Source organism: Mastigoproctus giganteus, chromosome 12 (assembly GCF_048544385.1).
Source record: "Mastigoproctus giganteus isolate SK-2022 chromosome 12, ASM4854438v1, whole genome shotgun sequence".
NCBI classification, from domain to species: domain Eukaryota; kingdom Metazoa; phylum Arthropoda; class Arachnida; order Uropygi; family Thelyphonidae; genus Mastigoproctus; species Mastigoproctus giganteus.
Genome location: NC_143586.1, coordinates 76,918,387 through 76,939,146, shown reverse-complemented (window position 1 = coordinate 76,939,146; position 20,760 = coordinate 76,918,387). Strand labels below are relative to the sequence as shown.

Below are 20,760 nucleotides of genomic sequence, written 5' to 3'. Positions count from 1 at the left end.
TGTCAATGTTATATTAATAATTCAATTTTAGTTTAATTCAAAAAAAAGATTTCTGTGCTGGCTATGTTTTTTTTTTTTTTTTTTTTGCTTAAAATCAGAGAATGTCAAATGGAACTTTCTATGGCAAATCTTTGCTGAACTGTGAGGTACGTTTCTTACACTGAATCATTAAAGCAAGGAACGTTATAACATGTACGCTTAAGTTCTATATATTGGTAATTAATTTTAATCCTGGAATATTTCACTTATTAATGTGTGGGAGTCAATAAATACGAACACTTTTTTTTTCACACCAGAGGACGCTTTTACTACAAGACCGCGCGTGGCAACTCGGTAACAGACATAATTATAGTTTATTGTATACATAAAGGTCAGACACGCGTCTCAGAAAGCGAGGACTGTTTCGTCAGAGGTCTCCGTTGTGTTGATGAGGGTGGCTGGGTAGGTTCGACATCTGTCGACTTGGATCGTCCCCACTTTTCGGGTGTAAGACGGCCAAGCAGGGATCGTCGACTGCCCCGGTCACCTTTGGAGGACAGCCCAGGCTTCTAATTGGCCAGTAAAAAATAAAAAAGAGAGAGAAATAAAGTAATGATGAATTAAAGATTTATATTTTGTATAATAAATGTTCAATACAATACAATAAAAAGCCCAAAAGAAAAGTTTCAGTTGAAATAAATTGGTATAATTAATAATTAATTTTGTTTTAATAATCAACGTACGAATTAACCTATGTTAGTAATTTCTAATTGATAGTTCATTTTTAAAATTGTGCAAAATAAATCGTTAAAAATATTATTTTAAATTATTACCAAACAGTAATTTTAAAAAGAAAATTTCCAAATACTTCATTTTTAGGGATTAATATATGCGTGAGAATTTCTCATTTTTCTACTTGCTTTATATTTTTTATAGATTTTTTAAAAAAGAGAAATTGTTATTTTAAGAAAGCAAATTTTAATATTTTGTGTGGTGCCTATGGATTTAAAACCCGCAGGCACTCTAAGAAACACAACACAATTTCTGTATGAAAACCCTGAAACTTTTATAATCCATCTCTCAAAGCAACGGCTGGTTCACTCACACAAATTGTTTATTTTAGTCCGGTTTTTAACGGCTACAAAAATTTATCCCAGAGGAATTTAATTAAGAATCCACCAGAACCATTATTTTGTTCTAAATTAAGAACCCATTTCAGAGTTCCTTCTGCAGCATTATTCTTAATAAGATACGTGTTAGAATTTGATGCGCTTTTATATTTGGTGGATATGGAATTGTGGTCTCCTATTCTCTTTCTGCTGCATTCAATGATGTGTGTATAAATAGCTGGTTCCATTGATTGATATATTTCGCGTACCAATGAAATGTCTCCAGGAGTGATGTTCGAGAAGAAGAGATCGTGAAGGGTTTCTGTGTGGCCCAGTTTATCCATTGTAGATAACAAAGTCCAGGTCCAAGATAACGTTTAAGATGTAGGGGATATCATGATAGGTACAAGTAGTTAAGTTAACGTATACGAAAGAGGCAAGACAATTACCCCTCTGCTACTGAATTTCATTGTAATTACGATGCAATATGCTGGGCCCCGGGTGTCAAGCGTTCCGTGGCCAAGTGATTTCTAGTGCATTTCTAAAAGCGATTTTTGCAAAGAGAATTTCAGCGAAGAGATTCTATTTTTTGTTTCACAAAACCATTTTCTTGATTTTATTTGTATATCACAGTAGCACTTTCGCTCTACCTATAAGAAGTAGGCAGAGGCCCAGAAAGGAAACCCACCTTTCTGCGTTTTTTTCTATAAATATTTATTTACTAACTCAGCCATTTGGTCACCTCGTGGCACTGCTCCTGCCTCCCCGTGGCGGGGCCGGTAACCTGGGTGGTAAAGATAAACCCACAGAGTCAAAAGGAGTCATCATGGATTCTAACAATTTTCCACCCTTAGAGCTTTCAAGCTCAAGGCAAGAATCCTGTCATGATAATAACAACAGTCAACCTGCATTGGTAAAATTTTCGAGAGGATGGTTCATACATTCTAGGGTTACTTACATTCTGGAGTCACAGAATCTCTTTCCAGATCATCAGTATGGCTTTCGGAAGAATTGATCAACGCTGTGCGTGCTTATCAAAGTCGAATCTCATATTCTCAATGCCTTTGTCATGAAAAAACATCTAGCCATGGTCAACCTAGATTTTGAAAAGGCATTTGACACTACATGGCGTCAGGGGATTATTATGGACATTTACCACTTGGGGTTTAGGGGTCATTTGCCGAAAATAATTCAAAATTTTCTGCAATTGCGTTCTTTTCAGGTCCAATATAAAAACGTACTCTCTGCATCTCACTTCAGGAAGAAGTCCCGCAGGGATCTATATTTAGTCCAACACTATTTTCAATCCGAGTTAACAGCATAACACGAGATATCCGAAAAACCGTTGAAACTTACATGTACACAGATGACCTTACCATTTCCTGTCAGTCTCAAAGTATGAACGCCATCGAACGGCAGCTCCAACTTGCCATTCCCAAAATACAATCCTGGACTTCACGGAATGGCTACCGACTATCAGAAAAGAAATGCGCTCTCACTCACTTTTGCATGAAACGAGCTCCATCCCAATCCGGAACTACAAATAAACAATATTTCAATCCCGCTTGTACTGATAGGTAGTACCGTTAAATTCCTTGGACTGATATTAGACAGCAAGCTGAACTTCCAAGTTCAGATCTCTCATTTAAGAAATACCTGTCTAAATCATATGAATATTTGTTGGTTGCAGACATTGTTAACATCTAATGAAACTTCTATAATGCATTCCATTTCTGTGTATCTGACTCCATTTTGTTTTATGCTTATTCAATAATTTTTGCGAGTTGCAGCATTTCAAAGTGTTTATATACAAATCTGACTCATCTTGTTTATAGCAAAATCCGTTTTGATAGTGCTAAATGAGAAGTTCCGGCATAATCTTACCAAAAAGTTATAATTAACTTCATGTAGTTTCCCTTATTTTAACTAGCGTATTGTTTTGACTGATGAAATATAACTTAAGGGACATTAAATTCCATTAATCATACTTATCCATAAATGAGTAAATAGTAATGATATGAACTCACCTCAGCTGTTGGCCTTGCAGGAATGCTATCGGGAACACACCCTCTTGGAGGTAAAACAGGCTTTCCATCTTCTAAAGTTTCTAAACGTTCTGTTCGTTCGGGACCCAGGCTGATACTACTTCTTGCTAGCGGTTTCTTAAGTACTCGGGAAATTTTAGATCTTAAACTTTTCTCTTTTTCTTCTTTCTCCGATTTTACGGTGGTGCCGGCACCACCCAATCCTACAGACGCCGACTTCATCCCCGCGTGTGCGACTGATTCTCCCGTAGAGGTGACTTCTATGCTCTTCGATCTTTTCAGCGACATAAGTTTCTCTTTGAGACTCTTTTTGGGTTTTGCCACTGTCGGTACAGTTTCAGTACTCCCAGAAATGCTCTCTTCAGGTTCAGAATCTGTGACTATTCTGCGTCTAGGTACAGGACCATAACGGATCTCTGAATCCGGCGCTGAAGAATCAGATTCATACCCGTAAGCTGAACTACCACCACCACCATAGCGATTGGACATGCGGAGGCTTAAAAGACTGCCAGAGGGAGTGGTTACATTGCTCTCTTCTCCAGAATCCCAGATCTTCTGAAGGTCAGAAGCACCTAAGGTGTGATCCAGGGAGAGACTCTTTCGGTTAAGTGCCTTTTGTCGTGGTGGTGGTCGAATGATCATACTGGGGGGTGCTATTGGATAATTGGTGACTCTCTGCGGATTCATCCACCGTTGCCCTGGATCATTTGGCTTCGTTGGTCTATTAACTTCCTGGGCAGACATTGCTCTATAAATTGAAAGAAGAATATTATGGCATGTTCTATTAGAACAAAATTGAAAAATAATATATTGCTGATTTTTAATATCATTGAATGAATACCAAAATACGATATAAAACAAAAATCATTGAATCAGAATGCAATTTTTTTAGAATAGAAATCAAAATAATAGTGGTTAAAAATTGATCTTATGAACACATTGTGCCCTTTAAACTTGAGAAATCATGACGAGATTGCATCACTGTGTCAATAGAAAGGAGAAGAAACAAAATTCCAGTTGGTATAACTGTTGAAGCAGTAAGTAAACCTTATATAGTTATTTGTAGCTAAATTCACATAGAAGATTTACATATACTATTTTATGTTCTTTTTTGAGTAGTGCGTATTAAAAGCAGATAATAGATTTAAAAATTACAAGGATTACATGTGTAGCATAATTTTACAAATCCTTTGCGAGGGTTATTATGCGTATATAATATATTCTAAGGAAGGATCGACGTTCTTCAGGAATCGCAGCCAAATATATTGGTTTCGTTTTGTTCCAGTAAGATAAGGAGCGCAACAGAAGACTTGTCTTCCATCTTCAGTTCTGTTTTGTATACGGGCGATGCAAGAAGTATAGGGTGATTTTTTTCATTTATCATACTCTTCCTATCCTTTGCCGTTTCGCAAGCTTCAAATTTTTCGTACCAACAACACCATCTTTCTCTATAGATAAAGGTTTGGAGATTTGGCAACATGGAATACCGCAGTTGTCCTGGAATTCCTGAACGAATCTTTTGACAACAGAATAGTTTCTAACCGCTATCCTGAGGTGCATGGCAAAGGACTGGAGTGGCCTCCAATGTCACTTTATTTAAACCCCCTGTGATTTTTATTTCTAGTGTTATCTCAAGAAACAGTGTTTTAGAATTCGAGAACCATTCCTGCACTGAAGAATTCAGTTGAAGTTCAATTCTTTCTGTACCGTAGGAAATGTTGGAGCATGTTCTTCGCAACTTCATATTCCGACTGCGCCACATTATTGATAAACATGGAGGACACATTGAACATGTGGAATTAGTTTCCTAACACCTAAATATAGCTAAAGTGTTAATTTTTGTTTCTGAACACACTTTCATGTTCTTCAGATGAATAAAATGGCATGATAAATAAAAATTCGCTCTGTAACTTTTTTCGTATCAGTTTTATTGCATCAGCTTGACAACGTATCAGTTTAGCCCGAAAGAGTACGCATAGTGCACTGCGAATTGCACTTGGTGCTTTTAGGACATCTCCGATCCATAGTTTATATATTGAAGCCCATGAGTCCCCTCTTTACCTCCGCAAAAAATATTACTACTTAAGCACGCAGCTAAAATACAAAGTTGCTGTCAGCATCCCTTTGAGCCATACCTCTTTAATCCACCACTGCAAAATCTCTGTAGAAATAAACCCAGTACAATAAGACCAGCAGGCTTACCCTTTATTGAATTAACACACAATTGTAAGGAATGTTCCTATTTTCAACAGGCAAAAATAAATGAATTGTTCTCAACCACCTTGGATTCCCCTTCCTCAATTAATTTTCTTTCGATACTAATCTTCACAAGTGGGGAAAGAATCGTCTACCGACACTCAATGTGAAACAACTCCATGCAAGCCATATTCAGAAATACGCTGTTTTTTTGTCAATATATACTGATGGCTCAAAATCGCATTCAGCTGTTGGAGCAGTGGCAGTATTTCCCTCTACTATTATTTCCGCTGCCCTTTCACCCGATTATAGCAGCTTCTCTGCAGAACTTCATGCAATAAAACAAGCTTCAGAAAACCTGAATCTCTACCCATCTCTAAAATACGTTATATACACGGACTCTCTCAGCTCAATTACAGCAATGCAAAACTCCTCCTACAAGGGTCACCCTGTGTTAAATCAAATTAGAAGACTCCTATTACAAATTGAAGAATGTCATCAATCAGTGTCCTTTTGCTGGATCCCAGCACATTCGGGGATAAAGGGGAACGAACTTGCTGATCAAACTGCTAAAAATCCATCAACTTTTTATTTAACCTCCATTCCGGTTCCAGCCTGTGACTACAGTCACATCATACAAACAGCATGTCTCGCGCAGTGGAAAGAGCTATGGCACACCCAAACCAATAATAAATTCTACCAGTTGAAACACGATCCAAAGCGTTGGCACTGTAGCACCAAAACAATGCGAAGAGAAGAAGTGGTACTTGCACGGATATACATATCTGACTCACTTCCATCTCATCTACTCACAGGCGAAGATCCTCTTCAGTGTCCATACTGTTCAGCAAATTTAACAGTCAAACATATTCTGATTGACTGCCCTCACTATCACAAGGACAGATCATCCGTCCTGTTTTCTCTGAGAAATCTACGAGAACCAATGACGTTTCAACATATTATTGGTGACGATGCAAACATCAATGAGTTTTTCTCTTATCTGAAAAAAATTGGACTATATGATAAATTCTAAAATATCTCTGTAAACAAAATCAAATGGCTATGCCTAAATTTTGTTTTTAGCATTTTCCTGTGAATAGGCTCATTATAGCCACAGCAACTAATGCGCCATTAAAACCCCATAACACACACACACACACACACACACACACACACACACACACACACACACACACACACACACACACACACACACACGTACGTTGAATAAGGCAACATGGCTAAACATCATCAGGGGCCAACACATATTGGTCTACCCGAAATATACGGAGTTTCGTTGCTCCCAAAAATGGAAAAGTAAGTCCGAAAGAAAAAGTAATGAAATCGGATTCAACTGTCCCACAAGTATATGTAATTTTTTTTTCTTACCAGTTTTTGCACTCTTTTTGAGCTCACTTCCAGGTTTTCCTTCGCACTATTATCAGGATAACGAGTCTCGTGTTTTTAGGTCTTAAATTTACGAGCGAGAAATCGCTAAAAATAAATTTCGAATTTTTTTACATAATTTTATTATTTTCAAAAATAATGAGTATATTACACGATGGATCGAGTCTGTTTTTTCGTTGGGGTGGGGGGTGATATCAAGATGATGATATGTGACTGACAGTAATTGAAATTTAAGTTCGAATTTATCTTGAATTTTTCTAGAATTTTTAACTCTTTATTAATACATGTACACCACGAATAGATACCATACAGCAACTTAATATTTTATCATAAAACACAGTATTCTTTTCGATTTACTCAGGCGCTGAGGGTTCATCGGAGAAACCGTCCCCTCCTGGCTCCATTACTATATTACCATGGCAGTGCTAGACGCGAATTCATTCTAGTTTTAGCGTGAGCTGTGCCTGCCATCTATGAGTCATTGTGGGAAACACGATGTCTGTTTAAGTCATTGTAATGACTCTTGCGAACTGTTACCTAAATATGTAATTGGTTGCAATATTTATCATAAACTTGACTGAAATGTGACACGCGAATGGGATAAAGTGACAGATAGTAGAAGTCTCAAATAATAACAGTGAGACTGTTATTATTTAAGACTAAATTAATAATTACTGCATTTCATTTTTTGTTCTCATTACAATGACTTTATATAAATTGTTTAAACAAAAGTTCTCTTTCTTTCCAATTTCAGACAGAATTTAACAAAAACTTGAAAATTAGACGCATTCGATTAAGACGTGTTAAAATGCTGTGTTTATAATGTTTTCTTCCTTGAATTACTTGTCAAAGAGATACGATTTCCAAAGGATGCTCTAAATGCTGCCTTTGGAAGTCAATAATGCATTTTTAAAGTTTCACGTTTCCATTAAGGTATTCAGCCACATTAAATCGATTCGTGAATGAGATTGCGCATATATAATATGGATAAAAAAGACATGGACTAGCATGCAGTATTAACTGTTAGTACTGTATGACTAAATAGTCGATGAATCAGGGGAAACCCGTAAATAATCAATAATGTTCTTTTATAATATAAGACGGAACAGTTGTTTCTAGTATTTTAGACAATGTTTCTTATTCAAATAACTTAATATCTTTTATTAAACTATTTTTACAAGAATTTCAAACCTGAAACGCGTGTGCTACAGCACTTTTACATGACCACTCATCTACATCAAGTGTATACTGTACTGTACTTACAGTCGTGCGCTATTAAATTCTTTCTAATAAGAAATTCTGACCTTGAAGTAGAAATTTATGTGATGCAGAAGAGCCAATACTTGGAAATTTGGAATCAATGGGATGTTTTCATCTTACGAAACATAGAAACACGAGAAGGTTCTTTTGTGAAGTAAACTATTCTGATTTTTGAATAAGTAAAATTGTTTAGGATAAAGAGAAATACTCCTGTCAAACTTTTATCTTCTTCAACCTTGTCATAAATCATTCCGTCCTTGTACCTGAAGGGTTACTAAGCGGTCGCTGTCAAAAATACATTTTTCAACATTCTTTATGTGATTTAACGGGTTAAGGAAACAGGTCAGATAGTACACATGCGCGGTTATTAAACTGTATTATGTGAGGGCTTTAGAAGTTTTCTAAAAATTGATGGAGACACTTTAATAAGCGTAAAGTCGAAAAAAAATCATCCAAGGAGAACAATTCCTGTGTACCAAAGGGCACTCAGGAATTTCTAAAGACACTTATACATCATCCACATTCTACAATTTCTTTAAATACTGTGTACTTTCAAAATATATTTTATTACCAAATTAGAGATATGGTAATTATTGTCGATAAATATAAAAGAAAATTAAATTAACAATCAATTAATAATAATATGAACACTTTTGGTTATAATTCTGGAATTTCAGTTTTTGAGTCATAGAAACGTCTTTCGCTAGAATGCACTAAGTTAGGTGAGATGCGTGTTAAGCATCAGAGCAACTAAGACGATGAGGGGTCAGTGTACAGTGTCTGCGAGTCACGTGTAATTTGTGGCCGACTTGTCTGTTTGCTGGATGAAAAACTCAAGTTTCGAGGAGTTAAAACCACGCACTCTTGGCCTGAGACCGATTAACTGATCTCACATTGTGAAAAACCGACGGGTCATTGACAGAATTCGAACTAAGGCATTTTCCACCCGATGTGGAAGGATGGTGATTATATCCACCATGCCGCCAGCGACCAATATAATGCCTCACTTTGTAAAACTAATTTTACGCAATGTTTTCAGTATATATCTTTCTTGATGGAGGTCCTAGTATTTCTCTTGTCGTGTGTCAAAAGGCAAGGAAAAGAAGGATGTTGTTAAAATGAGTACTATCTAATTTCGGAAATACTTACCTGCGGAAAGATATTGTCCTTTTCATTCTTTCATCCTCTTTCTTTATTGCTGCAGATATCTTTCGAAGTTCATCGGACTGCTCAGTTATCTATAAATGTACAAATAAAATATCAAAAGACCAAGTTATTTAACCGGGTATACACGCCAGTAATTGAAATCATGTTTAGTGTATGATCATTAGTCACCACGTGCTTAAATAACATTTATTCATAAACTAAAAATCAGTTATCATAACTTTAATTAAATATTCGCTGCTGAAGTTGAATTACTATTCTTAATTATTATTATTATTATTACTGTCATTTAATGTACATATAAATAAATCCTTTTAATTTATCTAGCTTATTATTGCTGTGCTTTTTATTCTTCTTCAATTATTATTACATTTTAAGCTATTATTACTGTAATCAATTTTTTTACTATAATATTGTTAACCTATTCACCAGTTTCACCCTTCTTGTATTTTAATGTTCGTGGTAACTATTACAGGTAAGCTGAAATAAATAAATAAACAAAAATGTTATTAATTTATTAAATTAGATAATAATATCGTGTTTCAAGGAGAAAGGAAAATTTAGGGTTTATTATCCTTATTTTTAATATTGTTTTATCATTAAAATTTTTATAGAATACCCAATATATGTTTATATTCTTTCCTGACATTATAAAATCATGAAACTCACTTTGATTATAATATCTTTGAGTTCTGCTTCGTTTTTGCTGCCTGCAGGTGATTCTTTCCCTTTGACTTCCGCATTGGGTACCGTTGGGTTAATAATTGTAGACATTTTCTTTATCTACAAAGTAAAAAAATATATAAATAATAATAATAAAGTACTTGTGTAAATATGAAACTTGAAGATCTTAAATAATAACTAAAACTAAACGATACCCCAAAGGTTCCAGAACTTGGAAGGTGGAATTCTCGCTCGAAGTTTATGGAGGAACAAATTCGTAATGGCCAATTTTTTTGATATCTAAAGAGTAAGTCAGTTTGGCTTTCAGAGCACTACAGTAGTTTTGCATGGCAAGGATTTTGTGATGTATGCATAAAGTCAAAGGAGAGTACTTTGAAGATGACCTTACCCATTAAAGATTAGTCAAAGTAGAGGAAGTTAATCATACAATCCACTGTTGTTGGTAATATGAACGTCAGCTTCTAGGTCAAGGCTGTTAAGTGAACTAACCCTGGAATATGCAGACACAACCATAATTACGTATTATTTTACTTTAAATACGCCATTTTTTTATTGTTTTGGTATATTGCCAGCAATTTAAGCATGGTTCGGGTATCATAAACTAAAACATTTCCTTTTTTTGTAAAACAAACTGAAAGTATTTATTGTTTTTGTCTTGTAAACTATTCCGAGAATTATCGCATCGTTCTCTCACATAATTATATTCCAACTAGGAAACTTCTGTCCTGAATCCTGCTCCATTCGTTTGCTACTTACAGGCTCTACAAAACGGTCAATATAATGAATATATTTTAATCTCAATGAAGGATTTAGAGGGAGTTTTGTATTTAATAGGGATCAATCAAATAATAATTTTTAATGAAAATCTAAAACACAAAAGATATGAGAACCTATAGTGCATGTTATCGTGCATGGGTTGAAGGCTGAGACGTTGAAGCTGTGCGTCAGAAGATACTTGAGAATGATACTTGAATCTCTAGGTTGTAGTTTTTTGGGATATACGTGTGAAGGAAGGTTGTCTCAGAAAACAGATGTTGAAGGGATAAATGAGGAAGAAGGAAAGTTGGTTCTGTGTGATTTTGGGGTTGGATAATAAATGAATGCTGACAAGTTGAGGCATGTGTATCGACTCCATTGGAAGAATGTGCGGAAATTGCAAACCAGTTTAGGAGAAGAGTGACCAAGGAAGTATCTAAAGTAAAGGTATGCAGAGCGAAACTGAACTCTATGAGATAGAGAGTGGCGAGACTTCTTATGAAATGGGTCATTAATTAACCTGACTATCGTATATTGAATGGAGTTTAGAAATCTGAGAGTGGTTTAGCGTGGAGTTTAGAAATCTGAGAGTGGTTTAGTTAGTTATTAACTAATGCTAATACATGAATAAAACTCTAAACCCATATCTCATAATTATAAATATTCTTAAGCCATTCTTATAATAGCAGAGTTATATCGAGAACTACTATTGGTCACAATACACCAACCAGTGATATCTGACTTCCTTTCTACACCACCTACTTGGAAATAAATTACTACATTTGTTATCGTGTTATCCGTTTTGTTATCTGTTTCATACAGTTTATTGTGGAGTATGTCTATATACGAGTATTTGTGTTCATAGGCGAATTTACATGTAATGCGGGCATAAAAATCGGGATATCTTACAGCTGTACCCTACAACCTTCCACCTGAAATTGGCTGAATAAAGGCCACTTCAAACAAATATTTGCATCGAGGTTTCTCCAAAGAGATTTGAACCAAGAATTCCTTCGGTGAAGATTAAAAGAATTATTTAAATCTTCACAGAAGGAATTTCCGAATGAAATCTATGTTATCAAGATATGATATAAAGTATGTTATCTACAAATAATATAAACTACTCACATCTTCCATAATTTGGTTAACTTTCGTGTTAACTTCCTGAGCAGCCTGCACCCGATGTCTCCAGTCTTCTCTTTCCATCACTAAGATTTCTCTCTCTTTCCTAATTCTCTCAAATTGACCTCGAATTTTTGCATTCGCCTCTCTTACTTCGATCAGATCGCTGTGAAGCTGATAAAAATAAAAATACCTTGCATTCATTTGTTAAAATTCTTTTAAGAAGTGCTGATAACTAATTCACTAACAGTTACTGTAAGAAATTGGTTTAAGCTTACCTCTGACATTCTTCTCCTGCTGTCTTGCTGTTCTCGGTCAGAGGACATTTTAATTTCGTTCATTGCTTTCCGTGATTGCTGTTTATCTTTGTCTTTTTCGGTCTCTGCGTTTTTAAGTTTGTTTCTAAGGTCACTGAGTAGTTGTTGCGACTCATTGAGAAGCTTCTGCATTTCTGCCCTTTCCTTTTCCCATGCAAGCTCGAGTCGAGTCTTCGTGTACGATCGAGTAGAACCACGTGCGCTTTCGAGTAGTTTTTGTTCTTCTAACTAAAATGCAAAACGGGGAAGAGATAAGAATAAAACCGAATCGAAATCCTCTTTTTTCATAAAATGAATGATTCACTGTAATAATTTATCTTACCTGGTTTATTTTAGACCGTAGTTCAGACGTCTGGATGTCCCAGCTGTTCCGATCTGTTTCGTGCTGTATCTTCAAGTTCTTATTTTCCAGTGCAGCATCATCTAGTTGTTCCCGTATGTCTTCTAATTGATTGCGTAACTCTTCAACTTTTTTCCTTGCTGAGTCCGCCTGCAATGATCAAACTCTAACTTTACATCAAATCAATTTAATGTCGCAATATTTCCACTAAAAAGGGAAAGATCTAACGTGAAGAAATAAAGATCTATGGACTATTTTTTGACCTGCGAAGAACGCCATTGGGATAAAATTTCAGATGGAAATTATCAAAGACAGCTGAGAATGCGAGTAGAACTTTCTTACCTCTTCTTTATGTCTGGCCCTTTCTCTTTTCAGAGAACCTGTTCTGAGAACCTCATCTGCTGTTCGATCCACTGAAGGCGGCTGGACGTTTGGATTTTGGTGTTTGTAATGGTCCCTTTCAGAAGCCAACCTTGCTATTTGATTTTGCATGTTGGCCATTTCGGATGACATGAGAGTCATCCTTCCTTCATACTCGGCATTTACGGCTGCCAACTCTGCCTTGTGAGATTTTTCTGAATGGTCTAGTTTGATACGTAAATCTTGAAGGTCTTTGCTTTCTCCACGGCCAGACAGACTTCTAGCTATCCTGTCACGTTCCATTTCTGATGTCCTTTTCGTGGTGTCTTCCAGCTAATAAAAATAAAAATACAACACATTAATTCAAAATTAACAGACCTTTTCTGTTACTTTCCTTCAGTAACTTGAGGATAATCTGATTGACCATCATAATGTGTCTAAAATTCGCATTATGAAGTCACACCAAACTAGGAAATTCAAAATAAACAAATAACAAACTGATACTTTCTATTCATTTAAGCTTATCACAGAGAGTATTTACTTGAATGTAATGGATTAATTATTTACAACAAACCCATTAATTAATACTGAATTATTTAAATCTTAATGGAAATATTCCTATAATTAATTCAGTTTCTTTTTACAATGATTAACATGAACATCAATGTGTTATCATGTTTGAAATTAATCCGCCAATTTCCATTTCTAACTGTTCCCTAATTTTTTCTTTGCGGGTTGTTCGTTGAAATTTCCTAATTTTAAACAAGAAAGCTGAATGATAAAATAAGTAATAAATGAATAGCATTCTCATGTAGAGCAAATTAATGTTTGTAAAGTTAGATTGTATAGAAATGCAAACGCATTATATTGTCTGTAGATTGTGTGTGTATTCTGAGGTCGATTTTCTGTTTGCTGGATGAAAACCCAGAGTTTCCTACAGGAAAAAAACATGCTACCTTCTCCTGAAATCGGCTAACTCAGCCACATTGTGAAAAAGGCCCACAAAAATTCGTCACCTCATCGATCGGACTGTAACTCAAGTTTTTTCCATCGGGCGTGAGGAGGATGGCCATCCTACCAACTGTGCTACCCACGAAGGCGTTTGTCAATGTGAAATCTTTTAAATTGTTATTGTTTTAATCCTGATCAATTGCTACGTTGGGCAGTTTCTCTTTATAAATAGCTTTTTTTATGAAATTAAGAAGTACGATTTGTAAAGAAGCTATTGTGTTCGTGGTTAATCTGATTGAAATAAAAAATGACAATGAAGGTTACCTTTCTTACCATATCTTGGTCTTCTGTTTCCCCTCTTCCCACGTACATCTTCCAAAAGTATGATTATACAATTTCGGGACACGCATTTAAATATTGTGATTAATTTCATCATCAGGACTACCCTACATACTACTACTGCTGATACATATTCGACCGTTGTATCCAACTAGCCACACTAATAGTCTTTACTTACGTTAGACTTTTTCAGCATTAGTCTGGAGGTTTGAAATGTTCGTTATCTTCCCAGATAGATATTTATGGCTGTTGTCCCTCGAAGATATCAGCTTGTGATATCTCGGGGTCAAAATGTAAAAGTCAAAAATTCATCTATTCCAAAATTATCCCATGGTAATAGCAATCGTAGGTAATGCTAACTGCACGTTGGCATGACTTACGATTGCTAGATAACTAATTGCCATTATTCCAATAAGTTACACACTTTAGAACAGCGTCAATAACTGTAAGTTTAAAATAACTTTAATAACTGCAATAGTTAAAATAATTTTAGGAGTTTATCAGTGAGATTCAGAACGCTGTTATTTTCGAAACTAAGAAGCAGCTGTGAAAAGGTTAGAACTGGCGATCTACAGTGGAGAGAAATTCTATAGGCGGTTGAAGGTCATTCGTTTAGATGCCCTGTCATTTCTTATTCTTATCAACCCCAGAATTCCTGGTAATGATTGCATGCGCAAGCAGTGCTTTTCTTAGACTGAAAATTTGTTGATGAAAAGATTGGCTGTTGTAGGGGTTTTATACGCATCAGCAACTTAGGCCATAATATGTATGTAAATCGTGTGTGTTCTGTGGTCGATTTGCTGGACGAAAAACCATGCTCCCTTCGTCTGAGACCAACTAACTCAGCCACGTTGTGAAAAAGATCCATAAAAATTCCTCGCGTCATTGACAGGATTCGAACTGAAGTCTTTTCCACCCGGTGGGGAGATGACGGTGATTATACCATCTGCGATACTCACGAGGGCGACGAAAAGGGAAAGAAATGTGGCGTGAATAAAAAATTGAAATAAATGGTGGAATAGGTGGTGAATGGCCTTGAATTGCCTATAGAAATTTTCTCGACTATAAACAGACACTGATTTATAGAAATATAAACTGTTAAAAGACGTCTTACCCTTCTTTTGAGTCTTTCTCTTTCTTCTTTCAGATGCCTCTCTTCCTTTTTGTAAGATTCAATCAAACTGTCCTTCTCATCTATCGTGTCTCGAAGACGAATCTTTTCCTGTTCCCAACCAGTAATACGTCCCAGTTTGGTTTCCATTTCCTTGACATGTTCCTGCAGAAGAATATAAAGAATGTGTTAATAATATTCTGATTTATAAAGCATTCGAAAAAATGTAAAGAATTAAAGAAATGTCAGTTTTCAAATTGTGGGAATATATTACAATTTTATATTACTTTACGTTTTCCATGAAAGACAATGTTTCCAAATTATCAGGAAAAACATGTAGAAGTTTTCCAGTGTTACAGTCAAATTGGGCTTTTTATTTCAGAATTATTCCACACCCTGGCAATGATATAACTGGAGATAATATCATTGTACCATTTATTGACAGCCATAACAATAACTCTGTCAAGATGTTCAGAAAGAAACCAGTATGGAAATTTGTTTCTCATTAAGTTATCTTTGCAATCTCTAAGAGATTGCAAAGTTTCATAATTTGTAACATTGAGAAATGATATTACTGCATATGACTGTTGTTATATGATATTACTGTGTATGTTTTTAGGTGTATTGGAATGCCAGTGAGACAAAGTAAGAATCTGAGAATTGAATTGCAAGTTTTTTGCCACAGACCTTGGTGTAGAAAGTATTGTCTTCTTTGTGTAAATGTATATGTAGATCCAGGTATGTACCGATGAAGATTTATTCTCATAGATACAATCAACAACCAGTTCTGATGGGCAGTGTTTTACCATGTTATTCAAGAAGTTAGAATCAAAAGAGAAGAAAAATTACTCATTATTTCAAGAGATCTACAGGAATCTATTGCGATACCATAATGCTGGTTCTACAGATCTGTACCATTGAAGACAAAGCTTTTGAGTGAACATAAATTGATAATATTCTCACAATAATTTTTGTTGAATTGTAATTTGTGCTGATGTCCTTTGTAATGTTCATTGAAAACCAATCTGAGGTTATCTGCAAAGTGTTGGTGAAAGGTTTTCAAAGTCAAACGTATTAATATACTCTTATAGTGAGAGTATTACCATTAACTTTGTCTAAGACTGGGAGTTATTAAAAGTAATTTGGATAACAATAATATTGGTTAATGATTATAATTCCTTGTGAGATAATATATGTATATAAATCTATTACTAAAGATTGGTCTTACTTGCAGATCTAGTTTCTCCTTGATCCAAGCATCTTGGCGGGAGGTATATGTTTCTCGTAAAGTTTTGAGTTCGGATCGTGCACTGTCATACTCTCTCTTCAAGTTGTTATAATTTCCTTCTGCCTTTTCTTTGTCAGTTACCAAGCCCGCTTTCACTTCTACGAACTCATCTTCCAGCTGCTCGTACCTGGCTGTCAGGTGATCGTACTCCTTACGCTCCTTGTCCAGATCTTTTTCCAGTTGCTGGACCTTCTCCATTTCGTCGTCCAGTTCTTGGATACGATTCTGAGCTTTCCGCTGTTCTCTTTCCAGTTGCACAATTCGATCTCGAAATGAAAGGATCTCTTCATCTTTCATCTTCATGGCCTGTTCATGCTCACGTTCCATTCGATCGCGTTTTTTGGTTTCGGCTCTGATGTCGTTTTGTAGGTCAGCCTGCTGGGAATGCCATTCGTCTTTTTCCTTCCGCATCTGATTGGTTAGCTGACGATTCTTCTCGTTGGATTCCTTGATGGTATTTTCAGCCTGTAAGAAAAACGAATAAGCAATTAATAGTGGTGCGATGGCTGATTGCTGGCGATGAAAACTCTGTTGTATGCAAGGTCAGTCGCGTGCTTAATCAAAGAGATTTTAGTTCTCTCAAACAAGTCTGATTTCTATCATTCCTTATTTCAAATGCGCAGATTAAACAACTTATTGAAAGCGTGTATTGTGAAATGTAATTAGTGGGATGAGAAGGCAACTCTTGGTTTCGGCCCTCGATAATTTTTGGGTGTGATAAGACAAGAAAATATAAGATTGGCCATTTATTCACGTTGGAGATAAGCAATAGTTAAAATGGTAATGCAACAGGTAATGCAATTAGAGCCTAAGGAATACAGTACATTGGTTTTCATTTAAAAATTGGATTGGAATTGAGTCATTATTGAAATAAGTTAAACTTATTTAAGTTAAATTTAAAACAAACAAATTTTAATTGATTTTAACTTGTCTTAAAGAGGTGTTATTTATACTAACCTAAGAAACAACAAAGAAATATAATAATTTCAAGTATTAAACAAGATAAATCCTTCGATCTATGTGAAATGTAACAATAATTTGTTATATGTTTTTGAAGTATCACGTGTGTTCTCTTCGTTCGTTTTTTTCCCCAGGGAATGTTTCAGTCGATATAATTTAATTAATTTGGTTGATTATAATGCAGTTGTAATTTCAGTTTGCCTTACCTTTTCTAACTTATCCGTGGTGTCATTTAATTTATTTTTTATTGTTCTGCTTTCTTCTCTTATCAACTTGATCTCAGCTTCAGATTTTTCCTGAATCTCTCGTACTGCTGCTTCTTTCTTCCTTTTATGATCATCCTTCATCCTCGCTTCCTTACAGAATGAAAAATGAAAATTGTTACTGTTTTGGTAATTTGCACGTACAATAATTACAGAGAATATAAGTTTAGCAAAATATGGTTAATACCGTACATAAAATAAACCAACGCGAGTTCTCGTATTTCATAAAAAACAAGTGAAGCGTGATCTTCGAATGTTGCACCAGAAAAAGAAATCAAAGGTCAACAAGAAAAGGACCACAGAGTAAACCCAGTTTACTGACAGTGCACTGATGCCTCAAGGTCTGTAAATTGGGTGTACTCTGTTGTTGTTTTTCTGGATGTAAACCCAAATTTCTAGGAGAAAAACACCGTGTAACTCTTTCCCGGAGATCGTCTAACTCGGTGTGTCTACAAAGCTCAAAGAAATTCCTCCTCCATCTCGATAGCATTCGAACCTAGGCCTCTTACCCACTCTCTAGCTGTGAGGGCCTTAAACGAATGCCATGCTGCGAAACTACTTTGCCTTCACAGAGAACCATACGCGATTATAAGCTTTAACCCTACTGGTGAGTGATCAGGATTGTTTTTAGCATAAGAGAAATTAAGCAAAAAGTACGCTTCAACAAATAAGGGCATCAGAAATTTTACCAGAGATGGGCAAAGTGCGGAAATAACACCTTAAACTTCATCGAATTGTGCCATTAGATGAATCTCTTTAATCATTCCAACTAGGCATTGATACAAAAGTCGTCAAAAGAACAAAAAATGTGCCCGTGTACCAATTAAAAACCTTGTCCCATTAAAAACTTTCCTTCCTACCCTGTGTGCTCTAATTTTTTTGGAATTAACAGCAGGTAGATAGTTTCCTTACACAGAAATCCTTTCAATTTCAAAATTTAGATCGCTACTATATGGGTCGTTCAAATGAGGCATAAACTGGAAAGCAAGAAACGAATAATTGCACATGCAGAAGATAACTTCGCCCTCTAGGACTTGTTTGCAAATATGTGTCAGAAACTCAATGCGAGCTTAATGTCCGACACCTGTATGTACACATCAGTAGTTTATATCCTACAATACAAACAGCTGAGCTATACTTTATGTCACAAAATATTCCTGCGATATAATGATCACAAAGGACCAGATCTTCTCTGGTTGCTCCAAACAATTCCCAAGAAGAGAATCCTTATCCTAAATAACACACAAAATTGCACCAAAGCGAAGAGCATGTGTGCGGGACGTTGTACAAAGAGGTGTCTTCTTGTTGGTTCTGCTCATGGCTGTCCTGGTCCCATTCACCATAAACAGACTTGACTTCGTCACCTATGATGACGATGTCAAGATAATCACTTTAATCCGCTCACATGAGACTCCGATTCAAGTTCAGATCAACATCAACCAAAAGCTAGCTTATTTCATGAACAAGCTTTGTCTTTTCAACCTACAGATCAATCCAAAGAAATTAAATCAGCTCATATTTTCATGGAAGAAATCCCCTTCTACAAATTGTCTTCATGATCGAAGGTATCAATATCCAGGACATGTCGGGGCGTTGAGATCTTGGAATCTGGTTTGATTCTAAAGTAGTCTTCCATCAATATACTCATGTAGACCTCCTTCTCACGAAATCGGCTGGCTTCGCTGGTAAGAAAGAAACTTACCTATGCTATGTCAGCTATCCAGCGACCATCAGAAAATATTTTTCGTCATGCATCTACGCCTGTCTTCTGTGGTACGGAGGTATGATATCCGCTGCACCACGAACAGGCAAAAGGGTCAATCCAAGCGGCTGCAGTCCAAACGGGCTAAGTCTCCTAAAATCTGTTCCAGTCAAAAGGGCTAAAATAATGATTGGAGAGTACTGGCTTCTAAGGTGGGCCACCTGGAAACTTTTTCTTTCCTGTAATGCCACAACCATTTCGATTGCAAAAGAAGTAAGCACTATTCGTCTTCTGCAAGTTATTACGTGAAACAGAGTACTCTTCTCAGTAAAAATGTTCACTAGAACAATCTCTGAACTAAACTTTTGGGATGTGTATTTCTGTAGGGATTCCAAAAGCTGTTTTCGTGAAAATCCTATATTAAAGTAAATAAATACGTAAATTTTATTACCATGCTTCAACAGGCTGTCTGTTTCAAGTAGAGTTTCCCGACTCAGATACTCCCTTTGATCCAGTCCCTCGATTGGGATTTGCATAATTTCCTGCAAGAGTCCCATTACAGAAGGAGAGTCTTCCATAAGCTGCCCAGTATCCACAATGGTCGACCGAATCTATTAAGTGATTCAGATTATAAATTGTCGACAACAAGAAGAGTTAGATGCCAATGCCGAAACAGTTTCCTAGCTGTGATTGTATAATTCTTTGTATAAAATATACTTGCTGATATATTGGACTAAAATGTGTTGAACATCGACATATGTAAGACAAATTTTAGATGTTGAAAATCTAAGCTGTTTAGTCTAGGCGAGTGAAAGTGCGCCATCCTCGCCTGAGAAACTCAGCCACGGTATGAAAAAAGATCCGTAAAAATTCCTTGCATCTTTGATGGAATTGGAACTCGGGTCTTTACCACTCGGTGTGGGGTGGATGGTGATTGTACCAACTGTGCTACCCACGATGGCTGTACTTTTGGAAGTTTGTGGCCTATTTTTATACAAATAAGTTTGTTATTAGTTTGACTATTCAAATATCGTTTATTGAGTAACAATTTGAAAATGGAACACGAAGTACGACATGATGCCATTTTTAGATAATGCACAGAAGTATACTCATCTTCTCGACAAAGCATCTCCTTGGCAGTGTTCCCTCACACATTAATACCTCGATGCTTTCTACACAAATATATACGAGTAGAAGAAGAATGATCACCATAATTGAAAATCGAACTCAGTGAATTTATGCGATTTCAATTTTTGCGCTGAAATATCCCCCCTGCATTTCTATTACTATAAGTTACTATAGGTTGTACTGCGCGGGGCAAATTCAACACAGTTCTAAGGGTTGAGGCACACATGACGTCCAATGTGGGTTTGAATGGAAGTTTTACGTCCATACACCACTTGGCTG

General features: G+C 36.0%; 1 protein-coding gene across 1 annotated transcript in view; it reads right to left on the bottom strand.

Moving 5' to 3' along the window:
* Positions 1-334: 334 nt before the first annotated feature.
* The window catches only part of LOC150077207 (uncharacterized), a 62,235-nt gene continuing 41,809 nt past the window's right edge, over positions 335-20,760 (bottom strand). Inside the window, exons 6-16 of the mRNA XM_090386169.1 lie at positions 17,595-17,744; positions 16,369-16,893; positions 15,144-15,305; positions 12,722-13,072; positions 12,362-12,529; positions 12,001-12,267; positions 11,729-11,896; positions 9,830-9,943; positions 9,146-9,234; positions 3,116-3,881; positions 335-548 (exon numbers count right to left, since the gene is read on the bottom strand). Coding sequence (XP_090242295.1) covers positions 372-548; positions 3,116-3,881; positions 9,146-9,234; positions 9,830-9,943; positions 11,729-11,896; positions 12,001-12,267; positions 12,362-12,529; positions 12,722-13,072; positions 15,144-15,305; positions 16,369-16,893; positions 17,595-17,744 — 2,937 coding nt within the window. The 3' untranslated portion in view covers positions 335-371. The remainder of the gene's footprint in view (positions 549-3,115; positions 3,882-9,145; positions 9,235-9,829; positions 9,944-11,728; positions 11,897-12,000; positions 12,268-12,361; positions 12,530-12,721; positions 13,073-15,143; positions 15,306-16,368; positions 16,894-17,594; positions 17,745-20,760) is intronic.